Source organism: Lissotriton helveticus, chromosome 9, assembly GCF_964261635.1.
Source record: "Lissotriton helveticus chromosome 9, aLisHel1.1, whole genome shotgun sequence".
In the NCBI taxonomy this organism is placed as follows: domain Eukaryota; kingdom Metazoa; phylum Chordata; class Amphibia; order Caudata; family Salamandridae; genus Lissotriton; species Lissotriton helveticus.
Genome location: NC_136070.1, coordinates 927217342 through 927241342, shown reverse-complemented (window position 1 = coordinate 927241342; position 24001 = coordinate 927217342). Strand labels below are relative to the sequence as shown.

Sequence of the window (24001 nt, the reverse complement as noted above, 5' to 3'; positions counted from 1 at the left end):
CTCCCAGAGATAACAGTACCTATCACACATACCCTCTGTATCAGGTTGAGATGACCCAAATAAGAGTAGGAGCCTCTGGGAATCATTCACCTGCTCCTGACAACCCCTCTTTTGTGAAACACAAAGATTCGCCAAATGCTGACTATCAATGTTTTGAGAGAGTCTTAGAATTTGAGCAAACATCCAGGTTTCATCAAAGTAAATGCACGGAATATGCTCTCTTGATTGTCTTTCAATATGCAAACTATATGAGCCAAAGCTGGCGCAGCCCTACTTCCAAGCGGAACTGCTCCAGAATAATATAGTTGGATTATCACGCAAGTTGTCGATACAAAGTACTTAGAGAGTTGCCATCACTGTGGAAAGCGCGAGATTTAGGGAGGGTGCCATTAGGGCCCGGCCTCCTGGATCCACGCCACGCCCTCCCATAGCCTTGCCGGGTAGCCCGATTGGCGACCGGCCTTAGGGGAGTACTTCTAGGTCACCCTATGACATACTAACAGCGGGGAGAGGTGTGGAGCCAATGGCCTATTTAGGCCTCAGAGCCACCAGGCAATTTCTCTTTTCCCGTGCCGGGCCCCAGAGGAGTGTTCGTAGTCGACTTAGATAGTTGCCATCACTGTCCGTGCCCCTCCAGATTTAATTGTTAAATTATGCCTTTTAATTCTCTTCCCTGCATGAGCCTCGATCGGACTCTCCAACAGGGAAGACCAGGAAAGGTTAAGTTTGCCAAAAGAAAAAACTTAATAACATGTGAAGCAAAAACACGTTTTACTGCATTGTCATTCACAAACTCGTACTCATACTCGTACATGAGTCCCTTCAGTAGTCGGACTCGCCAACGGAGGGAGATAGAAGTATAAAACAGGGTAGATAAGCCAATTTGCTGCATAAATCCTCTGCAGTAAAGAACTTTTAGAATAAATGATATGGTGCTTCGAGCACCCTTACCGGACCAGGAACAGGCCTCCACACGCCAGAGATACGAATAATTGGCAACTCCATCCGCCATTTTCCTGGCTATGTCTAGGTTTCCTGACGTCATGCACTGCGGTGCGTCTGACGTCACAAGCCCAAGTACTTCTGGGAATTGTAGTTCCTGTTTTGTCTGTGTCGGCTCCTTGAAACTGAGCCTGTCAGTGTACGCCTCCGTGTGTTATGACAACTGTTCCCACGAGGCACAGGGTCAAGACTGATTTGCTTATGGCTGGGTCTAAACTGGGGTGGCATGATAAGCAAAAGAGCGATGATTTAACTCAGATCTATTGACTGGGGGTGAATGTTTGATTTGCTCTGCATTCCGTCCATCAACTGTGTGTCGTTTGCTTTCTCGCCCTAAGTGCACTGGGTATGCCCAGACGTGGGTCCCGAGCTCACTGCACCACTGGATTCAAGCTAGCCTGGCTGATGTGGGATGATGCCCTGAAACCGGTCTCAGGATGCTTGTTTCCGGTCCAGGGCGGACTTGGCTTGGCAGTTTGGGCTGGACTGTTCCTATGAGGCACAGGGTCAAGACTGATTTGCATATGGCTGGGTCTAAACTGGGGTAGCATGGTGAGCAAAAGAACAATGGATTTAACCCAGCTCTATTGACTGGGGGTGAATATTTGATTTGCTCTTCCTTCCGTCCATCATCTGTCCGTCGTATGCTAGGCCTTTGCCAGGGTTTGTTTTATGGACAATGCAAAAGACTTACATTGGATATTGGCAGCGATAGGGAGCCAATGGGGTGCTTTAATGGCTGGTTTAATGTAGATACACTTATGGCAATTAAGGCAAAGGTAGCCTGTATGCTACTGAAGTCTTCGGAGCATGGCAGTTAGCTTTTTTAGGAAGCTGGTGTGAATGATGCTATAGTAATTAAGACATGCTAGGTGCAGACAAACTGGAGGATTTTCCAAAGAAGAGAGAGGTGCTTGTTTACATTATGTATCACGGGGTTGACCTAGGGACAGAAAGGAGGAAGGCTTTGAAAATGAAGCCTGGTTGCTAGGATATTGGCCTTGGTACCATTTAGGTTCTGGCGTAATGTTAATTACCCTGAGTAATCCGAGTAATTTCAGTGATTCTGTTTTACTCTTCGATGCAGAATTACCGATAATAACGCTATTACTCCTGCTTGTGCAAGTAAGAGTAATTTAGTAGAAATATTCCTACTGCAAGAACAAATTTAGTGACTGCGAGTGGCCGCTCACTATTTGTGTTCTTCTGCATTTAGCTCTATTTATTAGAACAAAAGGCATTCTCTTTTTTTATTTTTTTTTATTGATTTATTGGCAGTGAAAAATTGCACAGTAACACATAAAATATCAAAAATAACTACAAATAATACATTGCCATGATACATCGAAAAAGCAAAAGACAGATATAATAATAAAAAAAAGTTCAAAAAAAGGAGAAATGAGAAACTATTGTATCCAATTAGTAATTGGTAGCCATAGTTTTTGGCCGAATGCCTTTTTTTTCTGACCCTTAAGTTTGTACACAGCATTTTCCAACTGATATATATTTAACAATTTAAATAGCCACTGATGGAATACCGGTGGATCAGTATCTAGCCAGCGAGAAGTTATGCAGTTTCGATAAGATGACATGGCAATAAATAAAAATCCTTCTTCTGCAGCCGTCTTGTTGCCAATTTGATCAGATTGGATTCCAAGTATCACAAGTTCGGCTGTTAAAACAACGGTTGAATCCAAGATATTATTTAGAAAACCTTGCACTTGTGTGACAAATTGAATTAATTTCGGACAACAGAAAAACATATGACTTGAATCTGCAGCAGGATGTCCACAACGACTACAGTTGGTACCCTTCTGTGCATTCCATTTCATTAGTTTGGATGGGGTGTAATATAAGTCAAATGTGGACATGAAATGCTGACTTTTGAGTGATCCATTAAAAATAACATTGCTGCAAACTTCTAAAGATCTAGGTAAGTCGACATTTTCAATACCAAAACATCTTTGCCATTTGTCTGTATATATATCTAAATTATCTTGAATTCTTTCTAACATCATTTGATAAATTACACCAATTCTATTTTTTTTTCCGGCAGCTTTCCAATAAATCTATTTTATTCATAGCTTCGGTATCGGTTAGATTCTTTGACTCTAAAAAGCTGCGGATCTGTAAATATTTGAAAAAATCACCTCTATTATGGCCAAATTCCCTCTGTAAATCATAATATGAAATAAGTTGCCCATCGCGGTATAATATACCAAGTGAGTTTATTTTTGAGTCGATCCATCTATACATAACATGGTCATTAAAAATCTCGGGCAGTAGAGGATTCTTTAAGAAAGGTGTATAATAATTCAAATTAGACAAAAAATTGAATTTTTTATTAATTTGTTTCCAGGTCTGAAATGCAGCCATCATAATTTTAAATTTAGTTTTTTTATAATAGCAAGGTTCTATTATCCTAAACAAACATTGTCGAGCTTCCGCTCCAAGTAACATTTCATAAATTGATGGTATCATGGCATCTTCTAGGCTAAAGTCTTGAAACATTAACGGACCCATTAGTCTTAATGTAACTGCCCAATATTATATTCTGAAACTTGGAATCCCCAGACCGCCCCTTAGTTTTGGAAGGATACACCATTTGAGGGATCTTCTGGCTCTCCGATAACCCCATAAGAACCTAGAAATACTTCGATCTAGTTTATTGAAAAAGAATGAAGAAAACAAAAGAGGAATAGTACGAAATAAATAAAGAAATTTCGGTAATATAAGCATTTTAACTACGTTAGTGCGGCCACAAAGAGATAAGTGCAAATTATTTATTCTCTCTAAGGTCCTGTTGGTAGATAATAATAGAGAATCTGTGTTGAGCCCTACGATATCATCGACAGTTGAAGAGATCGTAACACCAAGATATGAAGCGGTAGGAGTAAATACAACACCCTCGGGTCTGCCTGTAGATGAATGAATTTACTGGGTTTTAGATATGTTGAGTTTATATCCCGATAGCTCGCCAAATTCCTGAGCAAGTTCTATAATCTTGGGGAGAGATAAGCATACATCGGGGGTTACAACTGCAACGTCATCAGCGTATGCAAAAATGTTATGTTCTACTTGATGTAGTATCACTGGAGGAATTCCCACTTCCGTTGCAATCTTATTCAGGTAAGGTTCGATATATAAAGCGAACAGCAGGGGGGAGCAAGGACAACCCTGCCTTGTCCCCCTGGTGATCGGGAGCGGACAAGACATTTCAGTACCTATCCGGATTACTGCCTTCGAATCATGATATAACGCCTGAATTACTAAAATATACTCATTAGGAAGTCCCTTCCATGCTAGGACAGACCACAGGAACCCCCAGTCGACACTGTCAAACGCTTTTTCCGCGTCCAACAGGATAACACCGACTGGGGATCCCGTGGCCTGCGCCCAATCTAATAGGGTAATGATGCGTCTTACATGATCCGTAGTGTCCCTCTTTTTAATAAATCCGTGTTGAATCTTGTAAACCAGCATGGGCATCATATCATAAAGTCTGTTGGCAAGTATTTTGGAAAAGATTTTACTATCAGATGTGATAAGAGATATAGGCCGATACGACCCTAGTTCAGTACAATCCTTGCCTTTCTTTTTAAATACTATAATAGTAGCAAGAGACCACGAGGCAGGTGGGTGCCCTTGGAATGCTTGCTGGAAAATCTTAAGTAGCTCAGGTTTTAATATGTTCCTAAAAGTCCGGTAAAATTCGAGGGGGATTTGGTCGGGCCCCATAGCTTTCCCAGGAGCTAAGTTAAGGATGGCTGTTTCAATCTCCTCCCAAGTGATAGGGGCAGTAAGGAGCATCGAATCCCCCTCAGTAATAGGTACATTACCGATTTCTCTCAGATATTCGGATGGATCCTTATCTTCATCGGTTTCATCCCCAGATTTATTATATAACAGTTTGTAGAAGCCACTGAAAGCCTTCAGGATTCCAGCCTTGGACTCTTGGGATACTCCATCTAAATCAGTGATTTTAGTTATATCATTTAGCATAGCTTTTTGTCTGATCCTCTGAGCTAAAATTCTCCCTGTTTGTTCATTCAGCTCGTAACACTCAGCTTTGTGTTGCTTATATTGTGCTGCAACTTGGTCCACTAAAAAAGAATATGAAACAGCTCGTTCAATAGTTAAGAACCAAAGGCATTCTCATGAAAATTTTGGATACAAGGTGGTCTTTTTTTGTTAAGAAATAGCTCTAAACGCAGAATTACTCTTCTTGCGTAATTATGTGTAATCTTGTGGATTTGTTAGGTAATTCTATGTGATCAATCTATACTAAATGACGTCAGTTATGCCCAACCCTAGTGCCATTCATGCTCAAGGAGCTTACCTTCATGCAGTGGAACACCTGGTACACACATCACAGACTGGTCCTGTTTTGATTATCTGGCCTTGCTTAGATAATCATGCCTACTATACAACAGATAGTGAATTTGTATGTTGTCAGCACACATAAGGTCGCCTGGCGCCTCCACCCCATCTACTTTCTCCACTCCTACTGGCCTACCGCTGGCAACTCTCTACTGTCCTGCTGTGGTTGTGTTTTTTCTTCACAGGGCGAGGAGTTCCTGGATGTTACTTTTCTGCTCCCCCTGCCCAGCATAACGTTTGTGCTCCTGGTCATAGCATGACTGACCCCTTCCATTTCTTATGTGCATGCCCACATTACCTACGTTGAATGAAGTGTCCATCTTTACCATGTTGTTTTATTTTGCAGCTAATTTTTTCCAAACCACTTTTACACTGTACTATTTGTTCATATGACACTTATTAATATGATGTTTTAAATCCAATTTTAATTTCGAACGAAGAACAGTACTGTCCACGGTTATCAGGCAGTAGCCAATGACAGCCCCTGGAACTGTAGAAAAGGCTTAATGGAGGACATCCCATTGGTTTGAAGAGGGCTAATGACCTGCAGCAAACATTTCCAGACTGCAAACTTGGTGATTCTGGATTGTCCTAACTAAGTCGATGCCGCCATTGGCACTGTGGGTTCTCGTACCCAACTTGAAAAAGACACATTGGGAGCATGGTTGCTTTCAGCCTTGACCATATGCTCATGTACTGATGAATTGCTGAACGCTGTCTTCCCGGAAACATTTGAACCATCTGTCTACCCCTATGTTCCAGAGATCTTTAATTTCAAATCTTTGACTTTAGTCTTATCTTAAATATCAATTTAGCAGCTGTTAGTGGGAGATAGTGTTTCCAGTGGTGTTGTAAATAAAACAACGGTATAATTAAGCATTAGCTGAAGCCATAATGCATCAGTCCAAATATCTAGTATAGGGGTTCCATTTTGTATTTCGAGTCCGCCATTTTTCATGCCCTACATTGCCATGTGCTCAATGTTCTGATTGTCCTACCTCTCTGCCAGTTACACTGTGGATTCTACCTAGCAACAGTTATTATTAGTCCTTCTTGAGAGTGTAGCGCATGCTCAGCAGAAGTAACAGTTGTTCCTTATTAGCATAGCCCTCCCATGTTCTAGAAATACTGTTAGCTCCACCCACTGATATATTTGGAAATGTCCTTACGTGGTTGTAACCTCTGTCTAAGCTGTAAGCTGAACCCCTTCCACTGTGTATAAAAGGGGCCATGTGCTTGTATTCAGTGTGCTACTCTGTACAATACTGTAGAAGTGTTGTGGAGGTTGTATCACCACCTTTAAAGGTTTATTAAACTATGTTTTTGTATTTCCAGTTTCCTTGCCAACTTCATTTGTAAGTCTAAGGACTTTGTACACAGAAGGGCGAACCCTTTCGGTACCTTTGGGCCTTGCTGAGGCCTGAACTCATCAATTGGCGCCCGTCACGTGGGGCTCATCGGCGACTCGGAGGCTCGAAGGACTGGTCGTGACGAAGGAGTGGAACTCTGCCGGGGAAGTGATCACTGCCAGCGGCGTCTTTAGTCCTGGCATCCTGAGGTATTTCTTCCTTCCTTCCGATCTGACCATCTGGGTGGCGCCGGTCTTCGACTGAGACCTCTTCTGTCGGTTTGCTGTGGATAAGCTGTTTGAGCAAATTGTGGAACTTGGCAAGTGGAATCTGGACGCTCGTGCTTGGTAAGGACCAATGTATGGTAATTACTGTGAGTGTTTATGGTAGCCAGTGATTAGCAAGGCAGTTTTAGGATACGCTTGCTGTGGCTTATGGATATGGATATGGATATGGAGATGTTTGGATGATCGATCATATTATGATTATGAATATGGGTATATATGCGTTGCAACACATATAGGTAGGCAATGTGGAGATTTTTCTCCAACATATGGTTGTGAGCGGCGCAACGATTAAGTGCCATTTTTCTGTATAATATTGCGTATTTCGCACTATTTCTAGCATGTCTACTTTTAGCGCACTACGTAAGTGGTGCTGCTGTGGAAACCGGTTAAGTCTTGAAGAATCGCAGCCGGCTCCCCCAGAAGGGACGCCGAATAGGGATATGTACATTAAGTTTGGTCTTTCCCCTATAATGTACAGCACATTGTGGAGGAAGTATACCAAGAAGGATCCTGAGTTGAGATGGCCTTTGTATGGTTCGTTTGATGTGCGCAAAATTGAGTATGTGGAACAGTGCCTGTGTAAGCGCCGAGCGAGACAAGATATGTTTGAGAGTGTGCGAATGTGGGTGAAAGAAGTACGTGAGCGTGAGAAACGTGAACATGCGCTGATTGAGAAAGAGCAGAGGAAGAATGTGCGTGAGAAGGCGCAAGAAATGAGACAACGTGAACAAAAAGACGCGGAAGAAAAACGGGAAAAGGAACGTAGATTGCAGATATCTGGCCAATATCCCATTCGTCGGCCTCTTTATCCTGTCCTTAATAATTCTGATGATGATTTTTCATTTCTAGATCGTTCTCCGCCTCCGTATGCTGGCCCGTCTGCTCCGAAAGGGGAAGATGAGGATTCTGGATCATTTAAAGATAAGGTAGACACGCGGTCTAAGCTAACATCTGATCGTATGGCGGAGCTCCGACAAATTTCTTATCGTATTCTTAAGGGTACAATTCCTCTTGCTGAAATATTGTTGTCTCTTGAAAAATGGCCGGACAGGGAAAAAATTTATTTTCTTGAAACCTTTTCTGATGAAGTAGTCGGGGCTTTTCGAAAATATTCTCCTGTTCTTGAACCTGATGACATAATACAAGATAAGAAAGAATTGCGTAAAGGTCTCTTTTCTCCTTCCCAGGCAGCTGATGCAGTTCGACGGTTATTCGTATTGCGGGATGAGGCGTCTCGGTTACGAGAAGAAAAGCGACAAAAGACGGTGGACGACAAAGAGACGGGTTTGAGTGGCGACGGGAAACAATCACCTATCTTTTCTTCAGATAAGGTCGATATTGTGCATGTTAAACGTATGCGAGAGGCAGCGCCTTTGTATGTTCCTCCTAAAGGAGCGGGTACTAGTTCAGATAAAGATTCAGCTGATGCCCGAGGGTATTTTATCTATAATTGGGTATATACTCCTTGGAATAGAGCGGATGTTATGGCCTTAAAGAAAGCGTTACCTGACCCACGGAAAAATCCTGCTGCCTTTTATGAGGAAGTTGAGGGGGCTTTGAATTCTTGTACTATGACATTAGCTGACGTTGATTTATTCTTTGGTCTTATATTACCCCCTGACATGTGGAGATCAGTACGGAAAATTGATGATTTAGTGACGTTTAAAGCCAAATGGGAAGACATTGAGGAGGAGGACAGAGCTAGGAAACCTGCGCAGAAACCACCCCAGCTCATTCTAGACCTCCCTGCTGCTATTTTGATTAAATTAAAGACGATTATTCCCCCTAAAAAGATTGACTGGACTATGTTAGCATCTTGCAAGCAAAAGACAGATGAATCAGTTTCTGACTTCTTTACGCGATTTGAAGAAACTTTTCACGATTTCAGTGGTCAGTCTCTGACGGATGACACGGGTCGACATCTGTTTGTAGACAAATATGTTTCGAATTTATTACCAGGAGTAGCAGCTCGGTTGAAAGCGAGTGAAAGCTCCTGGACGACTTCGACTCCGGCATCCCTCCTGAAAATGGCTCAGTATTACGAGCGTCAGGAACTAGAAGCAAAAAGTAATGAAGATAAGAAATCTAAGGATTTGAAAACAAAAGTTATGTTAGCACAAGTGTATGGACCACCCCAGAGAGGAAATAATAGAGGTGGTCGGGGTTTTTATGATTCTACATATAACCGCACAGACTTGGCTAAAGATCAATGTGCATATTGTAAGCAACGAGGCCACTGGGCCAATGAGTGTCCTTTAGCGCGAGAACACAGGGCTATGGGACGGGGTAGAGGTTTTGGGAGAAATCGTGGGGGGTTTTCTGGCCCACGAGGTAACCTAAATGATAGGGCTAGATTCAAATCTAGGGAGCAACAACAAGGAGGGTCTAATACCTTTGATAGACGAAATCAGTATCAGATGTCTGACTATGTGCACCCCGAAAGTCATGATTCCCAATATGCATAGGATTGCGTAGGATGGGGGGAGGAATCAGTTGAAGTACCAGTAGATCAGAGGGGTCCTTATGTTACAGCACATGTTTTGGGTTCTACTGATCAGTTTCTGGTTGATACAGGGGCTACTCGTAGCACTTTGTCTAAACAATTGGTTCCGAGGGCTCCCCTGTCTGGCTTAACGATCACATCTGTAGGGTTCGATGGAACACCTTCTCTTAGCCCATTATCCCAACCCCTTGCATTTCATGTCGACAAATTTACAGCACCATGTCCATTCTTGCTTTCCTCAAACACGCCTGACAACATTGTGGGTCTAGACATGCTGAAACATTTTAGAGCCACAATCCGCTGCTCCCCTGAAGGAGTACGCGTGATTTTAAATGACAATTACCCTGCAAAAGAGAGAGTGTGTATGGTCGCTGAAAGTGCTGCATTAGCCTCTTTACCTCACACGTTGTGGGCTACTTCAGACACTGATGTGGGACAGATGGTCATTCCTCCGGTTCACATTAGTGTGAAGGAGGGAGCTGTGTTACCACGCCTGCCTCAATATAGGATTTCACAGGAGGGTGAGGAGGCGCTCATACAGATTGTGCAGGATCTCATCCGAGTGGGGGTGGTGGAAGAAGTCCCATACAATGTTTGTAACAGTCCTATTTTACCAATCTTGAAGAAAGACACTGATACTAGGGTATATCGATTTATTATTGATTTGCGGGAGGTGAACAAGATAGTGGTGCCCCAATACCCTGTTGTTTCTGACATCACGACACTCCTTACCTTAGTTCCACCAACAGCGACAACATTCTCGGTTGTCGACCTGAAGAACGCCTTCTTTTCGATCCCTATTCACCCTGATAGCCGTTACCTTTTCGGCTTCACTTTGAATAATCGATCGTATAGATTTTGTAGAATTCCACAGGGCTATACTGAGAGCCCTAGTATCTACAGTCAGGCATTGAAAAGACAGTTGGATTCCTTTGTCTTGCTTGAGGGGGTAGTGCTTATTCAATATGTCGATGACATTTTGTTGGCTGCTGACACCCCTGAGCAATGTGAGACTTGTACGTTGTCCTTGCTTTCCTTTTTGGCTTCTCACAATCATAAGGTATCTATGAAGAAATTGCAATTCTGTAGACCTAAGGTGACCTACCTAGGCCACCTTTTGTCTAAGGAGGGGCGTGCACTTACATCAGATCGTATCCAAGCCATCCTGGACACACCAACACCTTCTACACAGAAAGATGTTCGAGCATTTTTGGGTCTTACGTCCTTTTGTAGGCAGTGGATACTGGGGTTTTCACATATAGTCAAACCACTGTTAGCGCTATTGACAAAAGACACTCCAATTCCCCTTCCTTGGACAGATGAATGTGAAAACGCTTTCCAACAGTTACGTCAGGCCCTTTGTTCAGCACCAGTGTTAGGCACTCCTGATTACACGAAACTTTTCACATTATATGTACATGAGAGAGATGGATGTGCGTCATCTGTGTTAGTACAGATGCACGGGGACAGGCAGCGTCCGTGTGCATATTTCTCGGCATTGCTCGATCCTGTTGCTCGGGCATTGCCGGGGTGTTTTCGTTCGGTCGCAGCGACAGCTGTGTCAATACGTCAGAGTGAGGGAATAGTGTTATCTCACAAGCTGTTAGTGTTGGTTCCCCATGCTGTTGACGCCCTTTTGAATCAAACAAAGACGCAGCATTTAACAAGTGCCCGTCTGACCGGATATGAACTAACGTTGCTGGCTCCCCATATCACATTGAGGAGATGTGCTACGTTAAATCCAGCAACATTGTTACCATTCCTGACGACTCAGCCTGAGGCACAAGAAGCACATGATTGTATTTTTGTGACTGAGGAACAGACAAAGGGTCGTATCGATCTCCAGGATACGCCTTTTTCAGATGTAGATGGAGAATTATGGGTGGATGGCTCCTGCCTGAAGCTACCGGATGGTACGACTTCGGCAGCATATGCCATCACTACTTTGTATACTATCGTGGAAACAGCACGCATTCCACAGAAATCAGCCCAGGCAGCGGAGTTGATAGCATTGACACGAGCATGTGAGCTTAGTGCAGAGTTGTGTGTGAATATTTATACAGATAGCCGCTATGCTTTCGGAGTAGCGCACGACTTTGGCCTGCTCTGGAAGGAAAGAGGTTTTCTGACATCACACGGAACACAAATTATGTATGGAGAATTGGTGCACAATCTTTTGACTGCCCTGACATTTCCTAAGAAGATAGCTATAGTGAAATGCAGTGCACATAAGAAAGTTATTGACAAAGTAGGGCAAGGAAATGCTTTCGCTGACCAAGTAGCACGAGAAACTGCAATGAGACCTGACTCCACTTCAATGTATGTTGTGAAGTCACAAGCAGAACGATGGCATGATGCTAGGAAAGAAGTGAGGGAAATACAGAGAGTTGCTTCTGATAAAGAACGAGAGCAATGGTCTGAAAATGGAGAACTGGATGATGAAGGTTGTTGGCGCAACAAACAAATGGATAGGTGGAAGTTGCCCACAGCTTTTGTCCAACCTATGGTTCAAATGGCACATGGGCTAGCACATGTTGGAGCTTCAGCGATTGTGAAATTGCTTGCGCAAGTTTGGGAGCATCCAGAGATTGCTAGCACGGCCAAGAGAGTGGTACAGACCTGTATGATCTGTCTTAAATACAACCCAGGGAAAGGAACACGGACTCCAGCAGGAGGATTTGAAATACCTACTGCACCCTTTGAAGTCCTGCAAATGGACTATATCCAACTTGAACGCTGTAATAATCTAAAGTACGTCTTGGTAGTGGTGTGTGCTTTCAGTAAATGGATTGAAGCCTACCCTACTAAGGACAATACTGCAATGACTACAGCAAAGGTGCTACTTAAGGAGTTTTTCCCTAGGTATGGTGTTTGTAGACTATTATGGAGTGATAACGGGCCTCATTTTATAGCAGACGTTATCAAGTACGTTCTGAGAGGTCTGGGGATAAAACAGAAGTTTCATGCAGTGTTCCATCCACAGTCGGCTGGCTTGGTGGAACGCTACAATGGAACACTGAAGCTTAAACTAGCAAAGATCCAGGCTTCCACTTCTCTGACTTGGCCCGACGCTTTGCCTTTGGCATTGTTGTCAATAAGATCAGTACCACACTCCCGAACCGGCCTTACACCGTATGAAGTGGTGTTTGGTCGTCCCATGAATATTTGGGGAGTGCCTAAACCAAGTTCCGTATATGATGTACCTTGTGTATTGATGAATGACTATCTGGCACAATTAACTGATAACTTGGTTTCTATTCATCAACAGGTTCGAGAAGCACTCCCTGACCGGTCCACAGGTGAGGGTCATAGTCTCCGACCCGGTGACTTCGTCCTCATCAAGGCGTTCGAGAGGACGAGTGGCCTGGAGCCCCGATGGTGCGGTCCCGAGCAGGTTCTGCTCGCAACAAGAACGGCCGTCCGAGTGACCAACCGGAAGAACTGGATTCACTCCCTTCATTGTCGCAGAGTGCAACCCGGATTGGTGGAGCCTGCCGTGTTGACTGACCATCGAGAAATCCTGACTACAGAGAAAGGCCCTGCTGTGGTACCTGATGAGCAAGAGGAGTTCTTCCCGGACCCGACGACTTCTGGAGTAAGAAAATACAACCTTCGACCCAGGAAGAAGTTTTCTGCTGTTTAGACTGCTGTCAGAACGGCCTCTTGGTTGGTGCAACGGAGAGCCGATGAGGCAAGGGGGGGGGATCAGCCTTGCATTAGAGTAGTGACACCCGTCTTGGCCCGTTGGTGAAGAAAACAACAGCCGCCTTGGGGGAAGAGTTCTGACAGCCTTTTTTTTAGTTTCAGGAAGATTTGCGAGACATTTGTTCAACATGGAGAGAAAGAAAGTGATCTGCGCCTTCGGATTTATTGCTAGTGTGGCAGTTGTTGCCATTATCACGTGGTTTGTTGAGGATGTAATTCCTGCCCGTGATCTATATGTGGTTTCTACACCGGTGCCAGAGGAGCATTTCTTTTATACGCTCCCCTATCAGGAATCAAAACACCGCTTGTCCTTTGTAAATAACACCTTCATTCAGATGCTACATCATACCCACACTGCTACAAATGAAACAAATTGCTGGATATGTGGTATGATGCCAGCGCACCAGAAGAAGGGGGGAACACCGTTTATACCTCTCCCTTTCTCTCATAATGGTTCTTGTCGTGCCTGGTATACTCTTCTATTTGCCACAAGAAAGCCTGCTGTTGGAAGATTACTTTTTAGACTAAACAAAGAATGTCACCAGAATAAAGAAGGCTATCCACAAGCCAATGGAACAATATGGGAGTGGGAAGAATATCGACCGGACAATGAGTCTACTCCCTACATTTTTACGAACACTAGAGACACTGTCGAAAGTGAAAAATTTGTGATCTCAGTTGCACAAGCACAAGCGGACTTATGCGTACAAAGTGTTGGGAACATCCCTGTAGGTGTTAGTGATTGTATTAAAGTCTTAAATATAGATGGTCTGAATAATAGCACATTTTTAGCATCCCATAATACATATTTTGTATGCGGTAATAGAGGATATTATCGATTACCAGCTGGCTGGTCAGGAGTATGCTATGTATCGTTTTTATTACCACCAGTGTTTTTAGCACCTGCCACTTATCATAAAGACTTGAAATTGTTGAATAATGCCACTGTGAATAGATACAAACGTACTTTATCTATCGATGATGTGGACCAGACCGACACTAGTTTGCAGCAATATGTAGATTTTAACCTAGGGTTATTCTTTTTTGTTGGAGCTGCCCTAAACAGTAGAAAGATAAGAAGATTAACTAGAGTTGTAGAGGCAGTGACCAACCAAACTGCTGCAGCACTAGGAAACGTAACTGAAGAGTTGCAAATTACTAGAATTGTTGCCCTGCAAAACAGAATGGTGTTAGATGTCATATTAGCAGAAAAAGGAGGAGCTTGTAGACTTATTGGAAGTAGCTGTTGTGTCTTCATCCCAGACAACTCGCCTTCTGTTTATAATGCCATAAATAAACTGCATAAAATAGCTGCTGACATACATGTAGATAATGGTACATGGACCTTCTCTAGTTGGTTTTGGACCTTATTTACTACATGGGGTTGGAAGATCCTCACTGGCCTTTGTATAATAGTAGTAATTCTTTTTACTTGCTGTATGTGTATTCAATGTGGTCCTATGATATGTTCTCTTTGCATTACCTCTTGTATACCCAATAAGAAAGCTGTTTCCGAAGCTGCTTATCAAAAGAGTCTAACTAAAGAGATTTCTAACATTATGAGCATTGATATTCAAGATGAGTTTGATGACTACCCTATGAAATGGAATGGCTTCAGCTAACGCTGAAAGGGTCGTCTGTTGTAAATAAAACAACGGTATTATTAAGCATTAGCTGAAGCCATAATGCATCAGTCCAAATATCTAGTATAGGGGTTCCATTTTGTATTTCGAGTCCGCCATTTTTCATGCCCTACATTGCCATGTGCTCAATGTTCTGATTGTCCTACCTCTCTGCCAGTTACACTGTGGATTCTACCTAGCAACAGTTATTATTAGTCCTTCTTGAGAGTGTAGCGCATGCTCAGCAGAAGTAACAGTTGTTCCTTATTAGCATAGCCCTCCCATGTTCTAGAAATACTGTTAGCTCCACCCACTGATATATTTGGAAATGTCCTTACGTGGTTGTAACCTCTGTCTAAGCTGTAAGCTGAACCCCTTCCACTGTGTATAAAAGGGGCCATGTGCTTGTATTCAGTGTGCTACTCTGTACAATACTGTAGAAGTGTTGTGGAGGTTGTATCACCACCTTTAAAGGTTTATTAAACTATGTTTTTGTATTTCCAGTTTCCTTGCCAACTTCATTTGTAAGTCTAAGGACTTTGTACACAGAAGGGCGAACCCTTTCGGTACCTTTGGGCCTTGCTGAGGCCTGAACTCATCAGTGGGGGGCAGTGGCATACCATTAGCCACTCAGCCCCTGTGCTGTGGGGGGTGCGAGCTCCAAGGGAACAAAGTGGCAGGTGGTGGGCCGGGGGTAGGGAGAGGCCCTACATATATGGTGGGGGCCTGGGTTAATGTGGGTGTCTCTATTACCCACAGATTCCAACCATGACCAGCTCTTCATGAATTAAGGGACCTTTTGTACCTCATAGAATGTAACGTGGCTGCCCAAAACCCAGCACCAGAAATCCCCTTGGTTGAATAGTTGAGTATGAGCCATCTGGAGTCTGGGCTGCTCTCTCCCTGAACCTATTCCTTTGTCCCTGACACTGATCGCTGGATAGCTGGTTGTCTTTTTAAGTGAACCTTGGACTTTGAGGAGTGTAAATTAGTTCGGAGCTACCCAGAATCAGGAGCTTTCTATCTATCGCGCCACAATGGGGTCGATGCGCGGTGCCGAGGAGGTGCCGGATCAGTCGGCTTGCTGGAGGTACATCCAGCAAGCCGACTGATCCGGCACCGCACATCGACCCCATTGTGGCGCGATAGATAGAAAGCTCCTGATTCTGGGTAGCTCCGCCTTCTCCTAGGCATTCCTTTCACCTTGCTCGTAGCACGAGCATACCGGGGCACCTCCCCCTCGGCATTAGAGGCTTTCTACCTTAAGGCATTTACTAAATGTCCTGATGATGGTCCCCATGATTAAGTAGTGGGACCGAAACGCCGTCGACCTGTTGTGCACCTTATACAAAACGTGATTTATATGTTATGTATATGTAATGGTGCTTGCCTGATGTTTCTGTATATTCGGATAACCACAGAAATCGCTGCTTTTGCCTTACAAGCCCTGCTTTGTCTCTTGTAAACCTTTTGTACTGATCTGATTGTGTCTGGGTACAGGCTTGTGCCCCACACTGATGATTTGTTGAAGGTATCTTTTGTCTGCATAACTTTCAATTGAGTAAAAAATTGAAGACCTCTGTCCGGCTGGACATGTCGCTCTGAATATAGGACTGACTTCGTCTATATTTATTGCTTCCTATACATTTTTGTGCATGGGACTGCTTGAAGTCATATCACGGCCCAATAATCTACTAGAACCTTTTTAGCTTGTCTTTTTGGTCTCATTTATACTGGATCAGCTAACACACGTGTGTATTCAATGCATATTATGAGCTATTAAGCAGTGTTAGGTGCTAGAACCTAAAGACATCCAGTTAAATCTAAGACAACTTAAAAATGGGTCGAAGGTGCTTGCGCGCTCTGAGGTGGAACCACGCACTGGCAGCAGTGAAATCTGCAGATTTTAAACTCTGTTTGAAATGTATTTCATTATATCCATATGCTTAGGGCCTGATTACGAGTTTGGTGGTCCTCCTGTCAGCCTACCATTGCCGCACCGACAGGAGCACCGCCAAGCCCGTAGTGCGCCTGCCTGCTGGATTACGAGTGTAATCCAGTGTGTGGTGGCGGTGCTGTGGCAGTCTCACAGCAGTGGTCTGTTAGGCTCATAGGAGAGCCTAACATACAGACTGCCGCCGTGACAGTGCTTGCAGCATGTTCCTGCATGTGGCATGCACCATGTCTTGCATGCCACACCGTGCAGGAACGGGGATGCAGTTCCACAACATCTGCCCCCCCTGCATGCACCCTAGGCCCAGGAGTGGCAGAGGGCCCTGTTAGGGCTCCCTTAGGTGCCTCTGTGCCACCCTTTTCATGGCAGGCTCACTGCCATAAAAGGAGCGGTGGACAGGCAATTCCGAATATGCTTGGCGGCAGCAGCACCACCAGCATATTTGTGCTACTGACCGCTGCACCACTGCCGCCGGATTCTGGATCCCAGCAGATGCAGCGGTCCTGTGGCGGTCTGACCACATCACTCATAATACGGTGGGCAGACCGCTGGCGTGGTGAGGGTCAGATCGCCACTATGAGTACAGCGGTCCTGTGGACTGCTGTACTCGTATTGAGGCCCTTAGTGTTATTCCCCATTGTGTTTGGTCCAGAATCAACAATATGTATAATTCATAGTATGTGACTGTGCAGTGCAATACATTTTGGTCTTGCTGTCCTTCCTCAGGAGCTCAAACAATATTTATTTAGACCCTATTTGCCTATGTGTGAAAAAATTACTTTTCTTTTCCCAAGTGAACCCATTATTATGTATCTAACTTTAAAATCTTTAAAGAACGCGGCTGCGAGATTTGTTCTCGACTTACCCAAACGTGCCTCTGCCACTGAAGCCCGGAAGCAGCTCCACTGGCTCCCCGTTGAGGATCGTATCCTTTTTAAATCCATGTGTATGGTGTACAAGGCCTTAGCCAAAACCAGCCCTACAGGTATTGGATTGATCCTTTCTCAGTACAACCCTGGCAGGAATCTCTGTTCCACACATAAGCTTCTTCTTTCTGTGCCGCGTGTTAGGAAAACAAGATGGGGAGGCAAGGCCTTTTCTAATCTGGCCCCCAAATGGTGGAATGCTCTCCCTTTGGAAGTAAGGTCCCGCCCCACTCTACAAGCTTTTAGATCTGCTCTGAAGACCCACCTTTTCACACGTGCATACCTGTAGTGGTGCTCTGCAAACGTTCTGATCTGTTTTGATAGGCGCCTTGACACCTTCGGGTTTAGTTTGCGCAATACAAATTGCAAATAAATAAATAAAATAAAGCACTTAAGCCACCAATGGCGGTTTAAACGCTGTAGAGGTTTCCAAGTGAGACACAGGTTTCCATGAGACATCGATCTTGGCTATGATACTTACATGATAGACCACTGTGGCTCCTGACTTCACTAAGATGCTGTACATAATGTAATTTTGTTCAACTTGTTTTGCTTTGGTGCTTAACATCCTGTGGTAGTGTGCAAAGTGGACTGGCTCTGGTGCTTAACATAACTGGTTATTGTAGAAATTGGCCTGGTCAGGGTGCTCATCGTTCTGGGACAATCTGGAAACTACTTTTGTTATGGTTCTTCAAATACTGAAGCGGCACTGACATCTTGGGAGTTTCTGTTACTTACAGGATAACTCAACCATCTGAAGCAAACTCAGTGATCTGTGGTTAATGGGAACCTCTGGTAATCCTGTGCAAAAGCCTTAGGACATTGACCAGTCAACAAACACATGAACAGCCTACTGACATAATAACAGACACTGGCCTGTTTGAAAATCAGAGGTCGTCTGGTTCAGCTTCCCCAATTAGCACAAATCTGGCATATTTCAGCAGCATCTAAAACAGGTTTACACATTGAACTTTGGGGCATCATTACAAGCCCCTATCACCACAAGAACGCCACTTTTGAAGACGTTCCTATGGCGATAGGGGCTTCCAGCCATGGCAGTGCAGGTAAGAGCGGTGAGGCGGTGGCAGCAAACATCGATGAGTGAAAATTAAATAAATAATAATTTTTTCTCTCATTGTTGTATGTCGAAATCCCCACACGCCCCCTCACGATCTTACTTGCACGGACCCTGGCTGGGGGCTTCACTTTATTCACAATGAGGAGCTTAACCTACTTAAGATGAAATAAAATGAAATACCAGCATTTGTAAAGTGCACAGCTACCTCCAGAGAGGTGTCCGGCTCTGGGGGCCGTCGGTAAGATTAAGCTAGCTATTACCAAGAGTCACATGGTGCTGGTCTAACCTGACGCCGTCTTGTAAATAAGGCACCATTTCGCTCTATACTGAGCATGAAAGGGGTGGGAAATGGGTGTTGCAGGGGGCGTTCTGCCGCAATACCCATTGATTTTGATGCTGCTCCATATTTACAAGGGTGGAGTAAATATGGGCCAGCTCCAAAATTAAGACCAGGGAAAACCTGGTCTTAACATGGCTAAACGAGGAGAATTTTTAATCCCTCTTTATTTTTGCTCTTTCTATGTGTGCTGCATTGTGCAGCATACATAGAAACTGCAAACGCCATAAATTATTGTTTGTGCGCAGGAAGGTGTCTCTTCCTGCACATAAACAATCATTTAAGAAATTACGACTTGCAACTTCTATGTGTGCTGCACAATGCAGCTCACATAGGAGTTTCCAATCGCCCTTCTGGATTGTTTACTTGCAAGAAGGGACACCTTCTTGCATATACACAATTATTCCTTCAACGCAGGAACTCTTGCACCATGCAGCCTGCGTTTGCACTAGGCAGCTGAATTTAATACCAGCGCAGGGAGAAATGCTGGTGTGCACCGTATTATTGTAAATATGGTGCATCACTGCGTTTCTAAAGTGAGGGTGCGTGGAGTTAGCTATTTTATTATTAACGCCGCGCTTGGTCACTTTTGTTGTAAATATTCCTCTACGTTTTTTAGCAGCACTGTGACATTGAAATAGCAACCTAATGAAAGTTGCAGTACCATTGAATACTTGAGAGATGCTCAGAATAAATTAGAGGGAACCTGGAGTATGATGTAAACTTCCTGACATATAACAAATTCTGTTTTATTTTTTCGAGCATAGTTTGGGCTATTACAGACTATTAACCCAAACAGGAAAAGAACTGCACAGTAATGACATTGCCCATCATTTTGCAAACTAATGTTATTTTTCTAGGCACAATGGGGCACATGCATCATTGGTTTTTGCATTCGCAAACGGTGCGAATCGCAAAATTCGGCCGTTTGCGAATGCAAATCCAATTTTTGAGATGCATCAAGTTTTTTTTCCGCAATTTAAGAAATCGCAATTTTTTTGCGATTTCTTAAATTGCAATTGCATTTAAGAAATCGCAATTTTGCAGTTTCTTAAATGCAATGCATCATTTAAAAAAAAATTGCGAAATCACAAATTAGAAGTGTTAAATTAGCATAAAGTCAACCTTCATGGTAATTTAGGAAAAGTTTCAAAAATGCACAAAAGTGCATTTTTGACACTTTCATTTTACACTCACACATGCCCTTGGGCATGTATGTGTAAAAAATGGACTGTATGTTACATTTCAGGGGTGCAGGGGGGGGTCCTTTGGACCCCCCCCTGCACCCTAGAAATTGCATTCTCATTTTGCGATTCCTTAATTGCGAATCGCAAAATGAGAATGCCTTCCCATTGATTCCTATGGGGCCCATAGGAATCAATGTTAAGGGATTCCTTATTTGCGATTCGCAAAATTGGGAACCGCAAATAAGGAATAATTAGAAATCGCAAAAATATATGCGAATTTTTGATGCATAGGTATTTGCGATTTCTAAATTGCGATTCCTTAATTTTCGCAATTTAGGAATCGTAAATACCAACAATGATGCATGTGCCCAATAGTTCTACTTGTGAAAATTCTGATAGCAAATGCTCCATATGAGACACAAAAAAATAAGAGACACATATACGATTTGCTACACAAGAAATATTCTCCTACTTCGTAGGGCACACCGTGAATTTAATAAATATTTCTGCAGTGAAATCCATAGACACTTAGCCAGTATATTTAGAAACTTGGCTGTAAAATGTAGAGTTTGGATACATTTTTAGATCGGGCCTACTAGACAGCGTATGATCTGTCTGTTGCGTGGCTTATTGTGGGCCTACCAAGAACATGCAGGGGCTTGGAGCCCGCCCTTTGCTTACAATTCATTGGCTTTCCTGTCTCTCTCATTGGCTTGCTTCATATGGTTTGCCTTGCCAACTTGTGTCTGCCCTTACCCTGGAGCATTGTCCTTTTATTTGTGTTCTTCTACTGCTCATCTTTAGGGACCTACTTCTTTTTTTTCATTTAAGTCCTCCACTGGAGTGTATGTTTTTTTCCAGCAATTTTCCTGGTGTACTTCTCTTGATTTCCATCTGCTTGTCCTATTGCACTCTCTCACTGTGTGCTTCTCACCGCATCCCTCTATGATGCACTCGCTGTCATATGCTTCTCCCCCATGTTGCTTTCTCGCCCTTGTACTTCCCTTCCAACTCATTTCAGGTTTCTCTCTCTCTCTACCCATGCTCCACATTGCTCCGCATGCTCTCTTGCCCGTTGCTTTTCATTTCCACCCCGCCATCCATGTCGCTTCCACCTTCTGCCATGCTTACCCTACAAACCCTGCCATGCAAGTTGCTTCTTCCCTCCTTCTCTCTTGCATGCAGTGGCGGTGCGTCCATTAGGGGGCTAGGGCGTTGACCCACAAGCCGCGCCCGCAGCTCCCTCGGCGGCTCTGTCTGAACTGACAATGCATGTCAGTCAGCATGACGCTCCGCCCACCCCCTTCAGAGTTTGTATGGGTTTGCGGTCCAGAGTCATGCTGACTGACATGCATTGTGAGACCAGGTGGTGGTGCGGAGCGCACAGCAGGCAGCAGCACAAGTGAACATGTTGGGTTTAGGTCTGAGAATTTTTCCGACCAGCCCAGTCATGCGCACTAGTGTTTGCTCTGGCTGGCAGCTGCGCATTAGGAGAGTGAGTTTTGATCAGTGCCCCGACCCTCGGTCTCCTAATGGGCAGGCGGGCAGTGAGTATCCCTGCTAAGACAATCCTGGTGCTTCTGGAGCAGCGTCAGTATTGGCTGAGAGGGGTTGCCGCCAATGACGTGGCTGTTCCTGTTTAGAAGAAGTTGAAGGCGCCAACGTGGGACCCCGGCCCTGGACCCAGTCAGGTAAGTTTTCTTTTTATTTAATTTTATACACCCCCCGACCCCATCTCCCCTCGCGAGTATTGCGACTGAGCCGCGGCTGCTGTGGATACCTGCTGGCTGTAGTTGTGGGAGGCTCCTACTGGTTCTCGGGGACATTCTGTATTGGGGTTTCAGACACCATGAAAGCTTTCCTATGTCTCTGGGATCGGACTTGGACTGTGCTCATAATATGCTCTTACAGTCGGAGGGATGTTCCTACTCATGGAGTCGTGGAAGGCCGCAGCAGCAAGGTGATCGTCAGTGGTCCCGTTTCTTGTAGCTGTTGGTAAACTTGCGGGCCTTTTTCAGACGTTGTTCCAAAGTAAGGTTGGTGGAGCCAAAGAAGGGACACGCAGTGTGTCAATGTCATTAACACCCTACCCCTCCTGTATGCACAGCGCGAGGCGCCAGTTAAATAATCCAATGGGAAATGCACGGGGGTATGTTCAGCCTGTTATTGCAAGCAGAGCCACTGGGTTGATTGTTAGTGGAAAACGATTTATGATTAAATTCCAGTGGTTGCACTTAATGTGCCATAAATCCACCTGCCAAGGCTCTCGCTGCATTGTGAGTAAAAACAGCGCCAACAGCTGCTGCCGTGGTTCTTTCTATCCAGGAGCTATCAGCAGAAAACACTGTAACAAATGCCACCATTAATGCAACAGTCTTGGAGAGATTAATATGAGTACCTGCTCTTTTTACGTTTTCTTTTCACGATAGGCTTAATATATGATTTTGAATATCGAAAGGTTTTATTTAATAAAGGTTCCAATAAGCTGTTTATTGGCATGTCCATAGTAACTATGTCAGGTGTACGATTGAGCTTGTCATACACAGCTTGATAGTTTAAATAATTGTACATGATGAAAATGTACCTAAATTAAGTGAAATGTATTAGCATATTCGTTGGCAATTCTCATTGGTGTCGAAAGTGAGCTGGAAGCGTTTATTCTGGAGTAGGGGGCCAACGGAGGACCAGGATGAGGACACAAGGGGAGAAAAGAATGTCCTGTTCCCCCTCACCTCCGCGGTTCTCTGGGCCATTAACGCTAAAGTGCAACCTATAATGGCCCTGCTATTGACCTGCTATTCTGCCTCCGGTATTTGTGGCTAATCTGATGGAATCAGAATGAATCTGACGTCACGGATGCCACACTTAACCTGTGCACTCTGCCCTTCTATTCGGGGTCATTTACCCTCTTCTTTGGACTTCTGTACAGACCTCCTTAGACTCAGAATGATTTCTTCAAGGCGCCAAGCCTACCCATGAGGTCAATCACATCTGGTTAACCTCGCCGCCTGGCCGCCTGACCTGCATGGCTTCATCCTGCATGTTCCCCAGCCTGCTCTCCTCATTCACCGTTATGTAACTTATCAGAAATTTGTTCACATTTTAGTTTTCTGAAAAATCGTCTATTTTCATTTTTACAATTGCCTTCCTATCTTTATCTGCTTTAATTATCAGTCCTTGGTCATTAAGACTGCTTCAGAAAACATTTAAAGGGCTTTCCTCAAATAATTACTGTAATTTGTAATTGCCGTTTACCCTATCTGACTCCATTCCTTAGCTCATGTGGTTGAATTAATATGATGACATTACTTAAAATCCTGTACTGCTAATGTGTTGTATTGCTATCTGCAAAGCTATCGCTGTATAGAAGCATGCTGTCATCTCTTTATTTTTTTTATTTTTTTTACAGAGTTTTATATAGCTTGAACTTGACCCGAATCGGGTATCAGATCCCTTTACATAGCACCAGTTGCATTACATGAGGACACATTCATTTTTGTTAGGCACGTGGAGATCTGGGGACATATGTATCAAACAATTTTTCATTCGCAAACGCTGCGATTCACAAAAATACAGCGTTTGCGAATGAAAAATGGCTAAACGCGATGTATGACCTGTTTTCTCATCGCAAAATGAAGGAATCACAAAATTTGCCATTCCTTAATTATGCG

General features: G+C 43.9%; 1 protein-coding gene across 1 annotated transcript; it reads left to right on the top strand.

The window, feature by feature from the left end:
- The first annotated feature begins 6655 nt into the window (after positions 1–6655).
- LOC144782018 (uncharacterized) lies at positions 6656–15156 on the top strand. Its single transcript, XM_078661131.1, has 2 exons — positions 6656–7078; positions 12790–15156. The coding sequence occupies exon 2, from the start codon at positions 13355–13357 to the stop codon at positions 14846–14848; it is 1494 nt and encodes a 497-aa protein (XP_078517257.1). The 5' UTR covers positions 6656–7078; positions 12790–13354; the 3' UTR covers positions 14849–15156.
- The last annotated feature ends 8845 nt before the right edge of the window (positions 15157–24001 follow it).